This window comes from Durio zibethinus, chromosome 6, assembly GCF_047325235.1.
Source record: "Durio zibethinus cultivar Kanyao isolate XHJ-2024 chromosome 6, ASM4732523v1, whole genome shotgun sequence".
NCBI lineage: Eukaryota > Viridiplantae > Streptophyta > Magnoliopsida > Malvales > Malvaceae > Durio > Durio zibethinus.
In genome coordinates this window covers 2915805-2928040 of record NC_143167.1, presented here as the reverse complement: position 1 = coordinate 2928040, position 12236 = coordinate 2915805, and the positions used below count along the sequence as shown (strand labels likewise).

Here is a 12236-nt window from a genome sequence, read left to right as displayed (position 1 = left end):
ACAAAAAAAGATATTAACATAAGTGAAAATAATCAACATATTGCATTTAAAATATGCTACATATATAGTTGATTCATACAAAATAAATTAAAATCATTTGATAGAAGTGAAGGTGTAAGCATGCATGCATGCTATGCACCAAAAATTATACTAATATATTTTAAACATAGATAGCAACTCTTTTCATCTATACACCTAAATCCATAAAATAACTATAAATGTATTTGAATTTTCCAAAATCAAGATAATAATTAGTAGTTGAAAAAAATAATAAAAATAGTAATTAGAAAGAAAACACTTAACTTTCGAACAATTGATTTTCAATAAAGGTTAAGGGAGGCCCAATTCAATAACCAATTGTTCAAAACTCATATTTATGAAATATATTATGATAATACAAAAAATATTTGAATTCCAAAGCAAAATGTATATTCCAAACTTAAAAAGTCTCTTCTCAAAATGTTTTTTAAATAAATTATTATTCGACTATAAAGCATGCATATGAAAGATTTTAACAAAAAAAAGAAAAAAAAAAACAATAGTAACCAAAACAATATAAACATAAACATAAAATGATAAAAACTTTAATATAATTAACTTTATTAACTTTTTTGCATTTAATCTATCTATATATAACATCATTAAAAAAAAAAGACTATCTTTACTCCATGACAAAAAGAGTATCACCAATTTAAAAAAAAAATGTAATGATGTAATCTATTTCTTAAGAATCCTAAAAAAAAAAAAAGGTTTATCAAAATAAAAACCTAAAGTTATGTATACACAAGGTATGTTGCAGATCAATTAAAAAGGTAACTTTAAAATAATGAAAGTGAATATTGAAATAATAAATATTATGAGTGAATGATGGTCAAATAATAGCAATTGGTTATGGAGAGTGAAATAATTTATTTCATTAACTTAATAATGTAAAATCAATTAAATTTTTTATTTTTTATATTTACACTTGGCTTAAATTAATTACTCGATTGAATACCATACTTTATCAAATATGAATATATTAAATAATTGGTTAGAAGTCTGCTCTTACTTTACATACATATGGAAGAGGTAAGTTAATTAAAAATTTAAAAAGAAATAAATATAATCAATGCATTGAAATATTTTAAAATTATATGAAATCAAATAAAATTGATAAAATACAAAAAAAAAAGTGTCGATTGTTTAATACCGTCCACATATTAGAATGCAGGACACCTTGGATTTTTCCTTTCCACCAAAAACTTTGGTTTTTATATATTTATATTATATTTGAGCTTGGTAAACATATAAATTTTGATTTAAAAATTTAATTAAATTAGTTCATACAATTATTATTAAGAAGTAGTATTCAACAAATGTAAATTTTAAATCTCAGTACATACGACACATTTCCTAAAACCTAGATTTGGACCTATTTTGTAAAAAAATATAACTTTTATAATATGTTTAAGTAAAACTTTTTTTAATTAATTAAGTTAACCCTAATAAATGTGCATAAATAAACAAATATTATTGTGAGAAAATTACAAAAGCAACTTCTCTAGTAAAAGTGCTCTTTTTAACTAGCTTGTTGTGCCTAAGAATAGGTATGTGAAAAACACTCGCTATTCTTTTATATATTTGAGAAGGATTAAGAAACAATTATTGAGCATTTAAAAAAATAATTATCGAGCATATCAATATGTAATTTTTTAAAAGTCTTTAAAGCAAATATTGAAGCTATAGGAATTCGATTAAGCTGTGAAATATGTAAGATCTAAACCTATTTGTATGTATATACTATGGTTTTTATGTTTTATAAAAATGACTAAAATAAGGATTTAAACATAGTATTCATGAATTTTTACATTTTAATTGTGTCTATTTATTTTCATATTCTCTTTATTAAAAAAAAAATTTAGTCTTTGTTTCTTATTTTGATATATTTTTTATTAATATTTATTTATTTTATAATTAAATTTTAATCACTAAAATTAAAATATAATGCATATAACTATCAATAACTTTTAATATCTTCATTTTCAAAAAAATCTTGCTAATCGGTGTTTAAATTTTTATACTATTTATTCATCATTTTAATTTTTTTATTTAAAATAAAAAATAAAAGCACGAACTAAATGAAATTTAAAAAAAAAAAATCAAATCACCTAATTTATTTTAGTTGTATTAGTTGAAACATCTTTTTCACACTACTACTAATAATCCATTTAATTCCCTTCACTGATTTGTAAACATTACCATTATTTTACCTATTTTGAAGAAATGTAACATCTAGTATCATAATTATAAGTCTAACATTTATATTGCCATTATTAGAAAAAAAAATTGGAGAATTAACAATAAAAAATTATAAATATGTTGATTTTGATAATTGTATGTGATAAAGAAAACTAAAAAAAATAAAAATAAAAAGATGTCTATGATACTTAAAAAAAAATTGTCTACCAAAACAAGAATTTACGAAATTAGATCTTTAGGATAAAATCATTTATGGATTGATAAAAAAATTTTCAACATTTTTTTGTTAAACAATATTAATTATTGAATTGAAAGTGGTTGATAAAATATTTAAAATTCAATATAATAAAAAATCTACTCCTACCAAAAGCTATATAATTACTCCATATGGTGTTTAATTTTGGATATTTTAATCTATCCACACGTGTCACGTAAAATTACATCACAATTATATTTGTAAGTAGATGGTCCTCACACTATTTACCTTTTCGTTTTTCATTTTTTTTTACCAAAATCACCCTTTTCCACCCAATCCAATTTCTACTTCATTTAGCACACCCCATCGTTTAAAGTAGACAAATTTGTAATTTTGAGATTTCAATTAACTTAGAACCATCAAATTAGAATTTTAGTTAAGAATGATTTAAGATAAATAATAAAAAAATATAATCAATTTATTTTCAAATTAAAAATACATCAAATAAAATAAAATTCATTATTATATGACACAAAGTAACTTTTTAAGATTGTACATATATGTCAATAATATAAGTCATCTATATTGAATATTTTATTTTTACTAAAGATTTTAACTTTTATATATTTATGTAAAATGATTAATTATGCCAATTAATACTTTTTTAATAAATGATTATTGCTATGCGACTATAGTATAGTAAAATTAATTTGTCTTAGTTCAAACATTTTATTTTAGATAAGTTTTAGTTGTCTTTAATAAAAAAGTAATGACTTTTTTAATATATTTGGTACCATTCTTATATCTTAAGTTTATATAATGAGTTTATATTTGACACATAATCAGTGTACAAATTTTATATATAGTCACTAAATAAAATGAAATCATTTTATTAATGAGCAAATATTAATTTTTAAAATAAATATATAAAAATTAATTTTAAAAAAATTTACATATTAATGAAGTGATATTATTTTATTCATCTTATTAATAATATCATTTAATTCACTGATAACGTATAAAATTTATATACTAACAATGCATTAATATAAACACTTATATAATTATTGAAAAAACCTTAATCATTCAAAAAATTTTCATGCATATTATGAATAAAGTATTGACCAGGTGGACGGTGCAGATGTGGTAAAGCAGCATAATCGTGTAAGTCGCGATGCAGAGGATATAAATTAAGGCAAAGAGAAAGACGGGTGGTCCCTGGGGGTTCATTTCACTCGCTTAATAGCTTTTTTCGTGAGAGAAAAAAAACGATAAGAGGGTATTTGTATTTGCGAGTCTCTTTGAGTTTTAGGGTTTCTATCTTTCATTTGCTCTCCAAATTTCAGGTATTTTTTTCTCTCAAACCTGTTTGGTTTCAGTGTTTTTCTCTTGTGTTTTTCATCTTTGGACTTTTTTTACTGGTTTTTTGAGGTATTTTTGAAAGTTCCTTTGTTCTTGAAAAATTTTAAACGTTGTTCATTGCAATGCTGCTTCAGTGGGTGGGTTTTTCAAGGGTTTTCTTCTTTTTTGAGTATGATCTGTGCTTCGTTGCCATTTTTTGTTTCTAGTTTTCCAACAAACGCTTCAAGTTTGCACCTTTTTAGCTGTTTTTTTTTTTTTTTTTTTCTATTTTTAAAGACTGCAGTTTTTCGTTAGTGTAGAGCACTTTTCTATTTTGAAAGACATATACCTTTCGTAACCTTGTTATTTGATTTTATTATTCAGTTCTTTTACAGTAAAAAAGGTTTCTTTTTTGTCATCTTATCATCAAGCCATTAGAAAGCTGTGCATTTTTGCTTCAGTTGGGATTTTTAACTCCGTTTACAAGCTTTTTGTCGCTTCATGTACTCTTCCTCTGCAGCTATAGTCTTTTACTGTCTTTTGATGTGCTAAAGGTATTTACTTTCTGGTATATTTTCGTTCTACCCCTTAAATGATGCAATATATTTGGTTAAAGTTTTGACTTTTATGCTAAAAACAGTACCTTTTTGCCTCTTCATGTTAACCTTTTTAGTGCATAGCCAGCCTTGGTACCTCTGCGTTCAAGCTCATATTCTTAAAGGTTTCTTTTTTTTGGCACTCTGAAGGGTTTCTTTTTCTTTTATATTACCATTTGTGCTTATTTCTCTATTTTTTTTTTCTTGTGGAAGTTCCAGCATTCATCAACATACGCTTTTTTATTTTTTTTCTACAGATCCTCTGATTTTTAGGTAATATTGGTATCCTTCGTAAACACGTCTTTCATGTGCATGCATGTGATTTTCTAAGCATTTGTGAGGAAAAAAAAAATCTCATTTTTAAATATTATATAGTTTTGGTGCTTTGATTTTTTTTTTTTTGACGTATGAACATATTGACTTTGTTTTTCTTTTTGGCGAATGAGCATATTGTTAAAAAAAAATCTCATTTTGAATATGTAGGTAGAAAAAAAAAATCTTATTTTGAGTATATTAGTAGAAAAAAATATCATGTTGTTGTTTTCACTTTGTTAAGATAATATATCACATGAAAATATAACATAAATATGATACAAATAAAGGGAATACGAAATACAATATTAATAAATAACACGAAAGAAATATGATTTATAATTTTAATAATAATTATATATGGTTTAACAAATTTTAAAACCATATTTCATATTTTTTTTATTTATATTAATTGTTACACATAATTTTTATAAAATACATGAAATTTAGTATTTACACGATACAAATACAAAAATTTTCAATCTAATTTTTAAGTCATTATTCTATTTTCTGAATTCTTTAAATTTCTATGTTTATGTTTCTCTAAAAAAAGATACATCTTTGTTGATTTCTCTTAGGATATTTAAAGTTTAAAAAAAAAATACAATTTTATAAAGAAAAACCATATATATAAATAAACACTATCTAATTTAAGTGAACTAGATACTAAATTATATAGAATGACGAGTTTTAAAATTGTGATATGTCAAGAGTGATTGTTTCTAGTTTTCTCTCTTTTGTTGGTAATAACTAATTTATCAAGTTAAGAGTAATTATTTTTTTCTGCCTGGTTATAGCTAATCTTTTTATCCATGAAATGATACTATTATCTACCTTTTAGGGAATTTGTCTTGTAGCTAATCTTAAGTGCTTACTATATTTTATTTTTCTTTCATGTAAGAAATTTTTTCTTGGTTAGGAAATGCACTCGTCTGAGGATGAGGGAAGTGGGGCAACAGGCACTCTTCCTCCTCCCCTGCCCCTGCCGCGCAATGCAGTACCAAACGAATCAGAATCTGAACCTGCAAAGAAGGTTGTACGTGTCCCAATGGCCAGGAAAGGTTTTGGATCTAAAGGGCAGAAGATATCTATTCTCACAAATCACTTCAAAGTGAATGTTGGAAGTGTTGATGGACATTTCTTCCATTACAGTGTACGTAATTGCTTACTTCGCTCTGCTTCTCTTTTTTTTCTCATTGGTAAATAGAAATTATTGATGCAAGTTTCTTCTTCTTTTGCATTTTGGTTCAACAGGTTTCTCTTTCTTACGAAGATGGTCGCCCAGTGGATGGGAAGGGTGTTGGAAGAAAGGTGATAGATAAGTTGCATGAGACCTACAGCAGTGAGTTGGCTGGAAAGGACTTTGCATATGATGGGGAGAAGAGTTTATTTACTGTTGGTCCTCTCCCAAGTACCAAGCTTGAGTTTCCTGTTGTACTTGTGGATGTTACATCCAACAGGTTGACGTGCACTTTAGATTGATTTGAAGTATTTATACTGCTCCCATTCATTGTCATTAATTTTTTATGTATAGAAACAATAGGAATGCAAGCCCTGATGGCAATGAAAGCCCTAAAGAGCGTGGAAGGAATATATTAAGACATATGCATCAGTCAAAGACTTTTAACGTGGAGATTAGCTTTGCCGCAAAGATTCCCATGCAAGCCATTCAAAATGCTCTGTATGGACAAGAATCAGAAAACTCACAACAAGCCCTGAGGATGCTAGATATCATTTTACGGCAGCATGCTGCAAAACGGTGAGTTAAAATATGTGGCTGCATATTCTTTTCTCCACTTGTAGGTTTTGATCCCGGATATTATATTTATTCGGACATTACAATGACTTTCATAGGGGATGCCTACACGTTCGCCAATCTTTTTTCCAAGATGATGAAAATAATTATACAAACATTGGCGGTGGTGTCCTAGGATGCAGGGGGTTCCATTCAAGTTTCAGAGCTACTCAAGGAGGCCTTTCACTGAATATTGGTTGGAACCTTATCTCTCAGCGCTTTTGCATTTGTGTGCTTTGTATTGTTTGTTTAATTACTATTTCTCTTTGTGTTTCAGATGCATCAAATACAATGATAATTCGACCCGGTCCAGTATTGGATTTTTTACTTGACAATCAGAATATGAGAGATCCTCACTACCTGGACTGGAACAAGGTTATCAATAACTACATTTTTTAGCCAAGTGAATTAGAGTTCTTTGCATCAATTATTAATTATTAAACCGCAATTGCTTGAAACCCTGAATAGGCTAAACAAGTGCTTAAAAATCTGAGGGTAAAAGTCAGACCATCCAATCTGGAGTACAAGATTACCGGATTGAGTGACCTTTACTGCAAAGATCAGATGTATGGTTTCCTGGTCTCACAATAGTGCTTTTTCTTTGATTTGTGCTAAATTGGCTAATATTTAACTTTGAGCTTTTCCTACTAGCATGTTGTGTAATACTTCAGTTTAAAGTTATTATTTTTTATTTGTTGTGTACTGTGTCCATAATGCAGGTTCTCATGGAAGCAGAAAAGTGCGAAGAATGAGACTGGTGAAGCTGAGACTGTGGAGATTACTGTTTATGAATATTTTGTCACCCATCGCAAGATACAGTTGGATTATTCTGCAGATTTGCGATGCATTAATGTTGGCATGCCAAATCGGCCAACATATATTCCTATGGAGGTGAATGGGTGCATTGTGGTTTTGTTTTGTTACATGATATATGCTTAGCAACTAATTCTTGTCTATGATTTGTTGTGCACCTGTTGCAATGCCATAGCTCTGCACTTTGGTGTCCTTGCAACGCTACACAAAAGCGCTATCCACTTTCCAAAGAGCTTCGCTAGTCGAAAAATCAAGGCAGAAGCCTCAAGAAAGACTGAGTATCTTGTCTAACGTAGGTCTATTATAAGCTTTTGACTCTCAACATTCCACTTGTTCTACAACTGATGAGTGTTGCAAATTTTTGTGCAGGCTTTGCATAACAGTAATTATGGTGCTGAACCAATGCTGCGTTCATGTGGTGTTTCTATCAGCTCTAATGTCATCCAAGTGGAAGGCCGTATTCTGCCAGCTCCATGGGTAGGTTAATGATATTTATCTTTCTGAATTTTGTTTGTTTCTTTGATATTTTGTACATGTATGCTGGTTGTTGAGGGTTATTTTAATGATCCTTCTTTTAGATCTACATGCCAATTGAGTTATCTTTTGATGACAGATAAGAGTGGGCGATGGTGAACATTTCTTGCCACGGAATGGGCGATGGAATTTCAACAATAAGGTCTATAGCTTCTTTGCTTTTGCAGCCTTCTATCTTACATATGTTTCATCTCTTGTTTCTCAACAGTTCAGTTATGCTTTCGTAGAGATTTGTGGAGCCAACTAGGATTGAAGATTGGGGTGTTGTTAACTTCTCGGCACGTTGTGATGTAAATAAACTTGTGCGGGATCTGATGAGATGCGGAGAAATGAAAGGAATTGTAAGTTTGTTGTCTAATTTTTGTACTGGTTGTATTGGTATTGTCAGTCAGCACATACGTTATAGAATTCAACTTGTTGGCTCAAGTTCTTTTCCATGTCTCTTTTTCAGCGTGTAGATAGTCCATTAGGTGTGTTCACAGAGATGAATGAGAACAGACGTCTCTCTCCTTTGGGTAGAGTGGAGAAGATGTTTGATGAGCTGCAATCTAAACTTACTCATAAAACTCCACGGTTCCTTCTCTGTCTGCTGCCCGATAGGAAAATTTCCGGTCTTTATGGTGTGCACAAACGCAACTGTTGATACATTGTCTATGCATGTTTTTCTTCAAGCCTTTTGCTTACGTTGTAAGTTCAATGAATTTTCTAAGGTCCATGGAAGCGAAAGAATCTGGGTCACTTTGGCATAGTCACTCAGTGTATGGCTCCAACTAGGTTCAATGACAAGTACCTTACGAATCTGCTTCTCAAGATCAATGCAAAGGTCTGCTTCCGTCCAATGAATTTTTCTTTTTTTTAACTTGAGTCATTCCTCTGGTTGCAGTTCTAATCTTCTGTAGTTAAACCATAAGGGTTATTGTTCTATTTATAATTAAACCTGCTAATATCATAATCTGCTCACAGCTCGGAGGACTGAATTCAATGTTATCAATTGAACAAACACTTTCATTCCCTGTCGTTTCAAGTGTTCCAACTATGATCCTTGGCATGGGTGTGTCACATGGCTCTCCTGGGCAGTCCGATGTCCCGTCAATAGCTGCGGTAGGGAAGATCTTATTCCTTATCATTGGGTTTCTTGAGTTTCAATCAATTGCAAGCAGTTATAGAGATGTGAATTGTCTGTCTCTCTGTACTACAAATTTTGTGAGATTTTTTAATTGTATTTAATTGTAGGTGGTTAACTCCAGGCAGTGGCCTTCGATTTCCCGCTATAGGGCATCTGTTCGGACACAGTCACCCAAGGTTGTAATGGTAGATTCACTATTCAAACGAGTGTCTGACCAGGTGGATGGAGGTCTTATGAGGTACGTTTCAATCTTAAAGTTATTTGACTAACGAAGGGACAAGTGTTGGCCAAAATAAGGACATCGTTTATCCAAAAAAAGGGACAAGTTATATGCTGAAAATTTATTTTTTGTATCCTTATTATTGTTTCTCTCTTCTTGCTTGGGGCGTCATTGGGGGTGGGTTGTAATAAGAATATGTTATTCTGCTGGTAATCATTTATGTCGTAGTATTTTAACTTTTGAGAATATAATGTTTATAGTTTGTGTACCTAACGTATTTTCTTTGACATCAGGCAGGCTGTATTGGACTTTTATAGAAGCTCAGGACAGAGAAAGCCTACTCAAATCATCATATTCAGGTTTCTTATTTTACATTTTGCTGTTTCTCACGTTCATTCTATATAATATCAATATTCTAAATCATACATTTTGAAAGAATACATTTTTAGGGAACTCAGGGATGCAAAATTTGGTTTTCCTAGTTCTTAATTGCCACGGCTTGGTCTCTGCTTTGCAAACTCTATTTGTATTGACTTCAAGTAATGGGTGTATTTATTCTTTTAAATCATCTTTTTACTTGTGAAATGCTGTATTGATATTCAAGTATATTTGATCTGCTTAGTCTCTTCATGTTGCTTACAGATTGTACAAGTTGTCCTTTAAACTTTTAATCAACCTAGCATGTTCCTTGCTGCCTGCTGTTTGAAATGCTTCAGAACATTCTCATTTTTTAGCCTTTTCTATTATCCTCATTTTCTGCTCTGGCTATATGACTTAAAATGATGTAAATCCCAGCTAATGCCCTAACTAAGATTTAGATTTCTGTTTTGTATAGTTAGGTTCTATGAATGTAACATTTTTTATGAACCATCATATCTCTTTACATATTTCTTGTAATCTAGTTTGCGGTTATTTTGCTGATCTTTCTGTTACATTTTATTCGGATGCTAATGCAATATTGCTTACTTGCTCATTATTCTTGGTTCAACTCAGGGATGGGGTTAGCGAGTCACAGTTCAATCAAGTTTTGAACACTGAACTGGGTCAAATTATTGAGGTATGCAGTAGTGCCCTTCAATCATGGAAACTGAAAATTGTACATTTCTTTTTTAGTTATTCATGCAAAAAAAGTAAGAAAATTGTGCTAGTTATAAATCAGTCTTAAGATGATAGTGCTCGGGATAAAACATCTCTGGTTAACGTTTACTTTATAGGCTTGCAAGTTTCTTGATGAGAATTGGAACCCCCAGTTTGTGGTCATTGCAGCACAAAAAAGTCATCATACAAGGTTTTTCCAGCAGGGATCTCCTGATAATGTTCTACCTGGTGAGGCTCACTCATTATTTGATGCATGTCATCTGGTACCTCTGTTATAGTTGTTAAAATCGATCTTTTTTTTTTTTTTAAATAATTATGCAGGAACTGTGATAGACAACACAATTTGTCATCCACAGAACAATGACTTTTATCTATGTGCACATGCTGGAATGACTGTAAGTTTTTCTAGAATTTTGTTTCAGTTGATGAATGGTTGTTGATTTTGCAATTTTGTCTCACTTAATTGGTCAGATATTGCCAACTACATTTGTACTTGCCATCTCTATCCAGAATTCATTGTTTGTATTTTAAGGCTGTCATGTATGTTTTGTTGTGAAAGAAAACTTACAACTGAGATTAAAGTTCCAATTGTGGCTGGTTTCCTCATCCAAGTTGTGCTCGATGCTTTTGCTGTGTCTTATGGGTATAGCCCTTCATCTTTTATTATAATGTTGCTTTGTTTTTATAATTTGTGTTTGCTGTTCAGGGAACCACAAGGCCTACCCATTATCATGTTCTCTTAGATGAGAGTGGATATTCGGTCGACGATCTGCAGGAACTTGTCCATTCTCTATCATATGTGTAAGTGTATAATCATGTGTTGTAATTTCTTCATAGATGTTTTAAGCTGTAATCACTGTTGCATTCCTTGTAATCTCTTTCTAATGCAGGTATCAAAGAAGTACCACTGCCATATCAGTAGGTAAGTATTCTGGTTGAGCTGATTCCCTAGTGTTTATGATATGCTTTTTCTCAAACGCCAAGTTAATTTGGTTTAGCTAATGATTTTCCCACTTGATCTCCAGAGAATAGTTTGCGGTTTTTTGCTTGATTCTGTATTTCCATTTCTTAAAGGTGTTTGTTTCAATCTTACTTTGGATTGCAGTTGCTCCTATTTGCTATGCGCATTTGGCAGCTTCGCAGTTGGGGACTTTCCTGAAGTTTGATGAGGCTCCCGAGACATCCTCAAGCCATGGTGGGGTGACTGCTCCTGGAGCCGTACCTGTTCCGCAGCTGCCGTGGTTGAACAAGAATGTCTCCGATTCTATGTTCTTCTGCTGAGACCTTTGGACCATGTTTTCTATAGGCTTTTGGTTTTACCAACAACTGATCTGAAACTCTTTTTAAGTATATTTAACCTTTAGAGTTAGGGCTATCAGACTTGTTCTGATGATGATGTGCTGTTCTCTGAATCATCATCCATTTTGATTATAAACTTTTTGGATGCTTAGCCCCTAACGTATCTAAAGATATGAATGCTTGACTAGGTAATTCACAGTGGCTTTTTCCTGTTTGGTTTAGAGAAGTGGTTATACTACTGCCCTTTACTCTGTTCTCTTATTTACTGTTAGGCTAGGGTATCAGTTGCTTAACCAGTTAGATGTGGCTTCTGAGTAACTACTTTTGTTGGTTTCTGATGCTTAGAAAACTATACCACTTCTCTATTATATAATGTAATGCTTTTCTGTGGCAAGAATGAGTCATATTTCTAGCTTATTTAATTTTTCAGGAAAGAGTTTGTTGGTTTTGGTAGGAAAAAAAATAGCATGCAAAAATTTATAGACAATACTTCCTGTTAAAAACGAATCTCCACTGTTTCATGTACCAAAGAAAAAAGAAACAGAAATATTTCAAAGGAGTATCCATTTCAAAACGATGGCAACCATAACAAGCAGGATCAACTTTCCAGAATGGTTTGATGCAGAGCCATTTGTCAGTGGAAAAGTTGGTGATTCTTGGAAATT

The 12236-nt window shown here is 30.9% G+C and overlaps 1 protein-coding gene across 1 annotated transcript; it reads left to right on the top strand.

The window, feature by feature from the left end:
• The first annotated feature begins 5505 nt into the window (after nucleotides 1-5505).
• Nucleotides 5506-11553, top strand: LOC149518338 (protein argonaute 4-like). Its single transcript, XM_089763315.1, has 22 exons — nucleotides 5506-5839; nucleotides 5941-6146; nucleotides 6221-6445; nucleotides 6541-6677; nucleotides 6759-6856; nucleotides 6950-7047; nucleotides 7201-7372; nucleotides 7470-7586; nucleotides 7664-7771; nucleotides 7908-7970; nucleotides 8056-8169; nucleotides 8280-8448; nucleotides 8539-8651; nucleotides 8792-8929; nucleotides 9062-9192; nucleotides 9468-9533; nucleotides 10168-10231; nucleotides 10389-10500; nucleotides 10594-10667; nucleotides 10979-11073; nucleotides 11163-11194; nucleotides 11378-11553. Exons 1-22 carry the CDS (start codon nucleotides 5609-5611, stop codon nucleotides 11551-11553), a joined length of 2739 nt encoding a protein of 912 aa, XP_089619441.1. The 5' UTR covers nucleotides 5506-5608.
• The last annotated feature ends 683 nt before the right edge of the window (nucleotides 11554-12236 follow it).

Coding starts and splice junctions, on each gene's coding strand:
- LOC149518338 (XM_089763315.1), top strand. CDS start 5,609: ATGCACTCGTCTGAGGATGAGGGAAGTGGGGCAACAGGCACTCTTCCT. Junction 8,449..8,538: donor GAAAATTTCCGGTCTTTATG/GTGTGCACAAAC, acceptor GAATTTTCTAAG/GTCCATGGAAGCGAAAGAAT. Junction 9,193..9,467: donor GTGGATGGAGGTCTTATGAG/GTACGTTTCAAT, acceptor CTTTGACATCAG/GCAGGCTGTATTGGACTTTT.